This window comes from Alligator sinensis, unplaced genomic scaffold, assembly GCF_000455745.1.
Source record: "Alligator sinensis unplaced genomic scaffold, ASM45574v1 scaffold112_1, whole genome shotgun sequence".
NCBI classification, from domain to species: Eukaryota; Metazoa; Chordata; order Crocodylia; family Alligatoridae; genus Alligator; species Alligator sinensis.
The window spans coordinates 1,347,765-1,358,544 of NW_005841892.1; the positions used below are offsets into that span (position 1 = coordinate 1,347,765).

A 10,780-nucleotide genomic window follows, 5' to 3' on the forward strand; every position below is an offset into this window, starting at 1 on the left:
TGGGGTGGTGGCACTCTGTCCCCGCCCGCCCCTGCATCATTCCTGATGGGCAATTGGCCTGTAGATAAATAATAATGTGGCCTTCAAAATGTACTTCTTGTAGAAACCTTTAAATTATAGCAAATGACATGAACGAAGGTTGACCTGAATCCTATATGGTTTATTTAAGTCAGTGAGTATATTACCTATATTTTGGATGCTATTTAAGGACTGGTTATATAACATCAGCTGACATAAGAAATGAACAAATTAGCACTGTTAATATACTGATAGTGGATATATATGTTGACCTGAATATGAAGATTATTTTGTATATTCAACATTATGGTAAATAAAAATGCCGCTTAACAAAAAAGTAGCATGAAGTTAGCAGGCAGGTTTGAAAAGTAAAATAAAGAAAGGCAATGGACATTTAACCTTATAAAATGTTAATAAGAAACATCTGTCTATGGTACTTGAGCATTTATCAATTTCATGGATTTCTAAACTAAAATGGTCATAATCTGAAATTGTTAATCATTCATAAAGATTATATAAATTACTAAAATTATAAGTGTCATGAAAAACATAACTGGAGCACTTAAATCAAAGAGAGGTCATTATCTGCATCTGCTTTAAACCTTGGACCTATACTAATGGCATTTAGAAAAAATGTTGTCATGTTATGGACATCTGCTGTGTTTAACGTATCTTTCATCACTGTAATCCTTTCCCCAAGCTCCTTACCCTTTTCTGGAGTACTGTATTGCACAATTCCCTTGTGTTCAACCAAGCAGATTCCATAATTGGTTCCAGAGAAATAAACTATGTTCACCTTCTCTGCTATTAGCAATGACCCAGAAGCAATTATTTTTCATTTCTATTGTTGATGTTAACCTAATGATTTAGAAATTCTTGTTTAACTATATCTCATTCTTGTTTTAAAGATTATCGATAAAGAAACTTGTTCCCTAATGTCCAATACTTACTTCCAATCTTAAATTTAACAAGAAAAGTAGTGGCAGTAATCCACTGATGAATGATTAAAAATAGGAACAGGCAGAACAAAAATATGAGAATGAGAGTAAAAAAGTATTACTTTCAGAATCTTCCACCAGATGTAAAATGAATGACAAACGAGCAACTCAGGTAGTGGATTAAGAAAATAATTGATTGCACTGTAATATTCTGGGATAGTTTACAGCTATAAATGTCTCTTATAAAACTCTAGCTATATGCAGTAATACATCTATTAATTTCAAAATACAGACATCTAATTATCTTTAATTACAGAACTGAAATTAGCTGCCTTTTTTTTTTTTTACATGCAATTGTGAAAAAGACTCCCAGTCTCAGAAGACACCATTATTAAAAAGGACTGGAGTATCAACATTTTGCCACCTTGTCTTTTCAGTGCGAGTCAACTTTATAGGTTACCTTAAACAATAGGTCAGTACAACTAACATATGATAAGATCTTTGTTTGTACACCACAGTTATCATCCAGAAAAGAAAAGAATATAATTAAAATTAAACTGTTTATTGATGCAAACACTTCAATCTTCAAAGATGACAATATAGAAGTGAAACTGAACTCTTTATCATGGTCAATATTAAATTCAAGTTAGAGGTTTTCAAAAGCACCCACACACCATTTCCAAAAGTTGTACTTAGGCTAAGTATAGATAGTCAAAAAGCCCAAGGCTCAATTGATTCAATCTTCAGAGGTTAGCCTAAATTGCATAGATTGAATCAATAAGCAAGTGAACAGACATTCATTTTTGATTCCAGAAATGTAGCCACATGCCTGCAGTGCCCCAAGCCAGATGCTGGGGGGGTGTGGGGGGAAGGGGGTGCATTCTAGAGCATGCCTTCTTGCTCAGCTGGAGTAGACAGCTTGGACCAAGGTTAGTCTACCCATCTTGCAAGTGGGGTGGGGGTTGCGGGTTGCTGTGGAGGTACAAAGCACCCTGGGATGCTGGGAGAACGTGAGTTAACTTGAATCTGGAGGCAATCTGGGACAGAAGTTCAAGAAACGGACTTAATCTAAAACAGTTAAGTCTGATACTACATCCATCCAGGTTGATCTTAAACATGTTTTGGCCATTTTGAAAGTGTTTTATGAACACTGAACTTCTGTTGGGTCACAGATTTGAACTGGTTTCCAATCACTTATACCAGTTTATGTGCAATATCTGTCCCTAGGACAATGTGTATATATGTCAATCATGAGATATTTTTGTTACAGGATAAACATGGGCATAGCCTATTCTGGGATGAATAAAACATCTGCTCCTAGCCTTAGAAGCACAGGTTATACTGACTTTGAATAAATGTTATTTTTCCAGGATGCATTTTAGATGCCCAAAGTCCTACATCACTTTTGAAAATGGGAAACAAACTCAAGTCATTTAGGTAATTTTGAAAATATTACTCTTCACCCTTTCAATACACTGCATACCTTGTATAGAACGTGTATGTTTTGCCATGGTTACTTACGCACACAAGATGGAAGCTGACCAGACCAGTTATGATCCTGTTGACATATACGTACAGAAGAACCAATCAACCGAAAACCAGGGTTGCACTGGTATACAACTGTGTCTCTGTAGCCATAATTTTCTCCAATTACTTGCCCGTTGACAATGATATCTGGAACACCACAGTGGCCCGCTGCAGTTTGCAAAGTACAGTAATAATATATATGAAATTATGTTAAGATATCTGACCTAATGAAAGCAATGTACCATTAAAATCGTATTTTAAGGTTGACATTCTTACAATTTCCTTTAATTTAATTTCATAAACATTTTTGAGGAAAAAATTGTACCTACATGTAAACATAGAAATTGGAAAACAAACTTAAACAAGTACAAATTGACTGGCATTTGTACTATGAAATTTCCAGAGTGAGCCTTTCATCCCTTTCTTAATATATATAGCTCAGCCAAATTATTCCATGGGGAAATTCCATTAGATTCTAGCATATTTAGGACAATAACCAGAAAGAGTATACACCAGCTGTTTATGTTAAGTCTGGCTAGCATAATTAGCATGACCATAAACACACTGCTTTCTGTTTAACTAACAGTCCACTTTCAGAAGCAGAGCATGCTTGAAGGCTGCACCAACAGGGATGATAAATTTACTATAAAGATATATCCTATGTTTCTCTTTGCTTTTTTTTCTGTGCCCTTAATTCAGTGAGGTAGTTGATGCCTAAAGTGCTCTCTTTTTTAGACATCTGCTCTGCAGTGATTATAAGCACAAACAAACTTAGAGAATTTAGCTGCTGAGCTCTACAATTACTGAGCTTATGAACTGTAGTTTTTCAGGAGCTCAGGATTTAATTGGAGAAGATATTTATGGAGATTGCAGAAGCCTTACCCCTGTCCTCCAGGCAATGCCTGCCAAACTTCAAATTTCTGATCCAAATCTAAGGGAACTAGAGCTTCTACATTAGAAAAAAAAATCACAGTATTGTGTTCTGAATATGGCTGAACCACTGTTGTTCAAACTTTGCAATAAGAAATCAAACACCGGATACTGAAAATACATTCAGAAAGGTTAAAGTCTGATTAACTTTTTATGCAAGTGAACATAGGATCTTTTCATAAAAATTGTTGGCCAATTTTAATCAGACACTGTGGTTAGTACCTCTTGTAATACAGAACAGGAACATATTACTGAAATTAAGACAGTAACCAATGATGCTTTAGAAATACTCTCTAATTTTTCTAAACATGGAAATTTGTTTAAAGACATTGCAAATACATCCACATGTACTTTAAGCAAATATGACCACATACTAGTTTTCATTGCTTTTAAAGTAAAAGCTGTGGACAAATATATGACACGATAGTTATGTCCTGTGACTGATATAGAATTGACTGCCTTATTATGAAAACCTCCTTCCATAACAACATAGCTGTATTTATTTCATGCAAAATTCAAACATACATCTTCTCTTGGGAGAGAACAGGGGAGCAAATGAGACACATGACATGTCAGTTACGTTTTTTAATGCACTGCAGGTGCTCAGATACTACTGTTGATAAGGACATGGATGGTACAGACAGAAGTTACATTTTTGTGCAATCTGGCCCCTAAAGCACTCTACAGCCATTTCATAACACACGTTCAGAGTGCTTTTAAAATAGCCAATTCTGTGAAAAAGTAATCCTTGTTAAATCAGGTAGTAAATGAAGGTGCTCTAAATTAGGGCACCTTAAGGAACCTTTATACAGTTCCCTAGGAGGGTTACATGTTGTGATCATGGTCTGCCACAGGGAGGAGGCAGAGAGTCTTCTTCTGGTGCAGCCAGTCAGCAGGTGAGGCAGGGGTGCAGCTGGCCAGAGATTGGGGGGTGGGGGTGCCCGGAGTAGGATGCCCCCTACCCCCACAGGAGAGGGTCCCTACTGCCCCACTGCACCAGCAGGGAAGGGGCACAATCCCCAAGCTACACTCACACTGTCCCCCCACACAAGAGAATGAATCCTGGCTGGCTCTTCGCAGCCAGCTGGCAGGCAGGGGAGGAATGGCAGCTGGGCAGTAATCAGGCTGGCTGGCTGGCTTCCATAGCAGGCTACAGCCCCCACTGCCTCCTGGCCTTGGCCAGTGCATGAAGGCACTCAGGCCTCACCGTCAAACACCAAATGTCTGCTACTTTCAATTAGGCTGTAACTTTAAGTGCTTTGTGCAAAGTGCAAAAAGTTGCAGTGTGATTGAGGTGCCTTTCTGCAACTTCTGTAAGCACTCTAAAGCAGGTAATAGATAGCTAAACAGACTCCACATCCTAGTTAAAGAAGCACAGAGCTTAATGCAAGACAAAAAGGCAAGTGGCTTGTATGGGCAATATATTAGCCAGGGCAATCAAGCCAAATGTCTGCCTAAAAACACATTGGGTTAGGGCAAGAGTCAGCCACGTTTTTGGGCAGAGTGCTAAAACCACCTGCAACCTCAACTTGTAAGATATTGGCATGCCAAGTGTGCATGGCAGAGGAGCCACAAGTGGCCTGATCTTTGTTGAGGCAGCACACAATCCCAGCCCCTTCTGCCCTGGTCCCCACCATCTGCCCAGAGGTGCATGTGCACCCAGTGCCAGTAATAAGCTGGGGAGGGGCTCCCTGTACCCCGGTGTGGCTGCTGGTAGACTCCTGACTGCCTGCCACAGCCAGCCCAGGCTACTGGCAGGCCTGTGCTTCACTCCATGAAGCTGGGCTGCTTGCAGCAGATGGTAGGGAGGTTATAAGCAGCTGCACCAGGGTCCACAGAGCTCCAGCCTAGCTCATTGCTGGCAGCGGGTGCACACAAGCCTTGGGGCCAATGGCAGGGAAAGGGCTGGGGCTGTACTACCACAACAAAAATAGGGTTTCTCATGGCTCCCCCACCTTCCACCCCAAGATGCATGTGCCAAGCAAAATACCTTCTTGTGCTATGCTCTACCACACATATTGGGGGTTGCTGACCCCTGGAATAAAATATCTTCAGCCAGAGGCACACAATAGAGTGATGCATTGATATCATGTTTAACATATTCTCCCCATATCACAAGATAGTTTAAAAATCATAAGATTTTAAAAACTAATATATTTTGGATTATTTATACTTTTCTTAGGTTTTATGAGCAGTAAGGGTCTTAGTACAAATTCTCAGGCTATTCTCTCTTTTTCTTTGACAGCTAGAAAATTCCTTTGATAAAATAAAAGGAAGCGGAAATTCTCTTATAATCACTTGTCTACACCAACTCTGTATCCAAACCTGTATCAAATCTCTGTATCCAACTGGCATTCATGACGTTTTGCAACCCTGATGGTAAATGAATCCATGCACAGAACAGACTGATGCATATAGCATCCCTCCTAACATGGTGTAGAGGCCCATATCTCCTATTTTTCCCCCTTGAGCCTTCTGAATTGCATTCTCCCCAAACTGCCCAAGGACCAGCTACAGTGCTGCTGCTTCCTATCTGTCCTTGTTTTCAAGGTCTGTCTCAGAGTCCTGCAGATTTTCTAGAAAACCAACATTTGACTCTAGCTTTGGACACCTTTGCCAACTTGACTGCCAAGGGCTGAATTCTTTATGCCTGCATGTTATTATGGGAGAAGGAAGAGGTAAAAATGAACAGAAAAAAACCACTTTCAAGAAGAAGGAAATCATTCATATAGGGTGAAGAGAACCAGATCATTTAATTTTCAACCTTGTTTTGGTTGCTTCAATATTTTATCCTTTACATGCAAGAACTGTCATTTTAAAGTCTACCAAGTTTGTCTACAGAAGAGGCTTTTCTAAGGCATGCAGGAGATGGGAAAAGGGGGACGCTAGTGCCTGGCTTTCCAGAGGGTCTGTAAACCATTTTATACAAGAAAAAAAAAGGTATTAACAAATATTTGAACTGAAAATAATTATCCAAGGAACAAAGTCTAATAATTCTTCTCTGAGTATAGGAAGCATCTTGATTCTCTGTCACTAAGAGTAGCACCAAGAGGGCAAAAAACAAGAACCAGGATTCAGCATAAAGAATGCCTGATTCTACCATTGTGTTCAGAAAGCAGCCATTTAAATAAACCAGACTAGGATCAAGCTGCAGTCTCTGGGTCTGTGCACATGCATCATAGGAAAAATGTGTGACTAACAAAAAGAAATCACTTTAAAGCAAAACTCCTGTCCAGGTCTAGTGTCTTGATGAAAGGGTTTGAATCCCCTAAAAATTCCTATATTCTGCCAGCTTAGCTCAGTGTAACTCCATAAACTGATTTCATCCCTTGAGAAAATCAAAATTTGGTAACTTAATTATGTCCTCCCACTTCCTATTAAAAACACCCTCAGCCAGCTGGAAAATAAATAATATGTGACTAACTGTGAACAGTAAAAATTAAGAAAAAGAACAACATAATTAAATTATTTTGAACAGTACAGCCTGCTCTCATCCAAACCCTTGAGTTTATGAAGAGTGTAGGTTCATAGGTATAATCAATATATTAAAACAGCTTTACCATGCTACTGCATAGTAAATGAGGAGGAAACATTTTATCCATTATCTCAAAGCCAGTAAAAGTATAGTCTAATACCAATGCGCTACACTTACCTGGCACCCTTTGTCCAAAAAACTGAAGTAAATGAAAAGTGTTTCTGCTAAGTCCTGAACCTTTTACCCAGTTTTAATTCAGTGTTTACTCTGCCATCAGTGGAAGCAAAAAGTAGCTGGAGACTTAGAATTCAGCCCTATCTGAGTCGTTCTCAAGTACCATCTGCCAGGTCTGTACAGATGGGAAACCACATACTAATGATATCCATACTTCTATTATGACTATGAAATATCAGTTCCTTAGGGCAGGAGTTGGCTCATTGTTTGCCACTGTGAGCTGGTGTTTGCAACCCAGGCCCTGCTCCCATACCTGCAGCACCCTGGAAATCACCAGATGCTGTTAAAAGACTAAACAGGGAAAAGACAGATGAGGTTCTTTGGGTAAATCCAATATATTTTTATTAGACCAACTCAGATAGTCGGAAAAATTCTTCTTAGCAAACTTTCAGGTATAAATACCCTTCATCAGACTGCGGAAACACCTGCTGTTGGTGTAGACAAGGAAAAGGCAGGCGTGAGGACCCTGGGGCACTGCCTCTGCTGCAGCAGAGAGAATAAAATGACCACAGCAGGCTCTGGTGCTGTCACTAGCCTGGACTGCCAATTCCCTGAGCTGCTGTGGGCCAGATCTAGTCTCTTCATAGGCCTGATCCATCAGCAGACTGTAGGTTGCCGACCCCTGCCTCAGGGAATGTTACCTGAGAATTGATATATGTATTTTCTTCATGTTCTGCTAAGAGAACCCATGTGGTCATCTACAAACATTTATGCAGTTGAATAAACCTCCTCCTTTTCACCTGATCCTCAACCAAGGCAAAGCTCACAAGAATACTCCAGGATGTTTCTGTCTGCTTGTTTGATTATGTTTTGTTTTTTAATTTCTCCAATTTATTCCATGAAACCACAGACCTGGCATCCTTCATACAAGTAAAGAGAAAAATATAGCCTGGCCTTTTAGCATCTAAAAGCCAGAGAAAACTCCTTGGTTTTTGATTATCGAACTAGTCTCCATACAAAATGAAAGGGGAAAGTTCAGAAAAAGGAGGGTCTGTTAATTTACAGTAATTCACATCACTACTTTCTTTGTCTGCATCTCTTTGACAAGGACTGCTTCATAACACAGGCAAAAGTGAAGAAGAGGAGTGAGGAGCAAAGAAGAAATTGTATTATTTTAAGGAAAATAATCTTAATAAAAACTTGCAAATTTGTAAAAGTAATTTCTACTAGTTTTGTATTCTAGTCTTCTTTATGCCCTTCAGACTCAAACTTTTGAATGCCTGTTAGCAAATTTCTCCCTCTTTTGTCGTTTTATTGCAAAGATGCTGATGATGAAAAGAATCCCAAAACGCCCATTTGACACCGAAAAGAGTCTGAGTTGTCCCAAAACTGTATATCCCTGCTGTTTTGATGACCACCTGTGTTGTTAATGGCCTTTCAGAGTTTCCTTTCTAAACTTATTTTCAGGGCTTTATGCCAGACAAGATATTATTTCTTTTTTCCTTTGTTAACCAAGTTTGAAACAAATCTATTTGAACATTTTTAAAGTGATAAAAGTGCATTTCAATTTAAAATCTGATAGTTTTTTGTACTCCAATACTTCCCCCCCCTCCCCACAACGGACAGTTTTCAGAGCTTTTAGCTTATATTTTGAATGAACTTTTTGGTAGTATGGAAAAAACAAATTGTTTTGTTTAGGAAAATGGATATCGAACATTCACAGTAACATTTTGTCATAAAAATGTCATGTTTCAGTAGTAAGGTAGATAAATTTAATTTACAATGAGACCAAATAGCTTTTCCATACTTTCCTTTCAGTTCACAGTTTTAGCCCACCAGATTCTTTTCCATCCCGTTCTTTTTTTTTTTTTAACTGTGTGGAGTAGCTTTAAGGCAATATCCCTGAATTTTGTGTTACTCTGATGTAAATTACAGGCATCAGTATTACAATCAATGGAATTGGACCGATATAAAGGTATACATGATCAGAATCTGGTCCAATACTGCAAAATGCTTTCAATGGAAATAATCCGCTTCAGATCCTTAAACACAAGGCAAAATGTAAACACAACATATTGTTATGATCAGAGTTGGATGAATTCTTGTTGATATGGATTGGATGAATGTAAAAAGCAGTTATGCTTCTTTTAGAGTTAAATAACTAAAGCAATAGGTATCATTGTCCAAAATACAGCTATGTGGAATGGCCACCAGAAATGGACTTGAGAAGAATGGCTTTTCACACTTGGTGGAGGATTTTCACTCAGGTCAGGGCAGAAAAAAAATGCTGAAGGCCTCTTTCATTTTCATGAAATTCACTATGTGTGAAACTAGAAGAAGTTAATACAGCAAAAAGCTCAAAAAACAAAACAAAACAAGGAGATAAAGGAGCAGAAGCCAAAGGCTAGCCAAAGAACCCAAGAGAGAAAAAAGAGTTGTGTTGTCAGTAGGGGAAAAGAGTCTTGGACTACTGAGGAGGGAAACTTTCATGGGTTGTTCAATTACTACTGCATTCAGAGAAACAGGACTTCACTCATGCTTAACAAATATATAGGATTGCACTAAAGAAATGCCTGGTTCTGGCATCCATTTTCCCTCCTAATGAAAACAACCTACAACATTGTGATCATTGACTAATTGCTTCGATTAAAAAGACTAATGTGTAATGGGCCAATATGAATATATACCTGTACATCCAAAATTCCCATTTAGACCCTAAATTAATATTCTGATTCCATCTGCCATACTAAAAACATTAATTAAAAACAAATATTATGTGCAGCACAGTCTTCTTGAAGCAAAGGAAAAAACAACACGTAAAGACTTTGGAAGACTTAGGGTAAAAGAGAAGACATAGGGAGCATCCAGATGAGCGTGCACGTGCCTCTTGCCCTGTCCCAAACCCCTTTGAGGTGAGGCAACAGGCATGTGCAGGAACAAAAAATGTTATCTGCGCTGCAAGTTTGCAGAAAATTAGACCTCTGGATATCCAGGGGTCTAAAAAACTCAACGTTTAAAAAAGTGGAGCAGGGGCAAAAGCCTGAGGCAACCAGAGGCTGTGTTCTCCATGGAGATGCTCTGGCTGCCAAAGCATCTCTATGGTTGGCCCTTCTCCCTGGTGCTGAAACACGCAGCTGGCCAGGCTGCATGCTTCAGCACCAGCACTCACCTGGTGAGTAAAGGATTATGGGGGCTGGACGAGGGGGGAGGGGACCATGGGGGGACCCCAATGGCCCCGACCCATCTCCCTGCCACGGCCAGCCCCCCCCCCCGTCAGCCCCCCCAAACCCCCGCCCCCTACCCATCTCCCTGCCACGGCCGGCCCCTCCCCCTGTCAGCCCCCCAAAGCCTCTGACCCCTGCCCTGGCTGGCCTCATCCCCCCAAGGTCCCCAGATCCATGCCCCACAACCCCATACTTTAAAAAAATAAACAAAACCCTGGCACTTGCATTCAACTGGAGATGCCATCTGGCTGACTGGAGCCCTGCCCGCACAGTGCGGGGCAGGTTAACAGCCCCAGCAGCCCCAGCCTGGGCCCTCCTGCCCCTGTGCTGTCCTGTGTTCCCTGGGGGGGCTCTTCCAGGAAGCCCTGGAGCACCACCCCCCTGCTTCTAAGATAAGCACAGGCTTTTTTTGCCCCTTTTTTATTTTCTGTTCTTTTTCTGAGGTTTTTTTTTTTTTTTTAAATGATGGTGCCTGGAGTTGTGGGGGTAGCCTT

At 40.1% G+C, this 10,780-nt stretch overlaps 1 protein-coding gene across 3 annotated transcripts in view; it reads right to left on the reverse strand.

Annotated features, from left to right (window-relative positions):
* The window catches only part of CSMD3 (CUB and Sushi multiple domains 3), a 1,313,655-nt gene that overhangs the window by 82,824 nt on the left and 1,220,051 nt on the right, over nt 1-10,780 (reverse strand). For all 3 annotated transcript variants that reach the window (XM_025197227.1, XM_006018073.3, XM_006018072.3), the window contains one exon: nt 2,478-2,651. In XM_025197227.1, the coding sequence (XP_025053012.1) occupies nt 2,478-2,651 (174 nt within the window). The remainder of the gene's footprint in view (nt 1-2,477; nt 2,652-10,780) is intronic.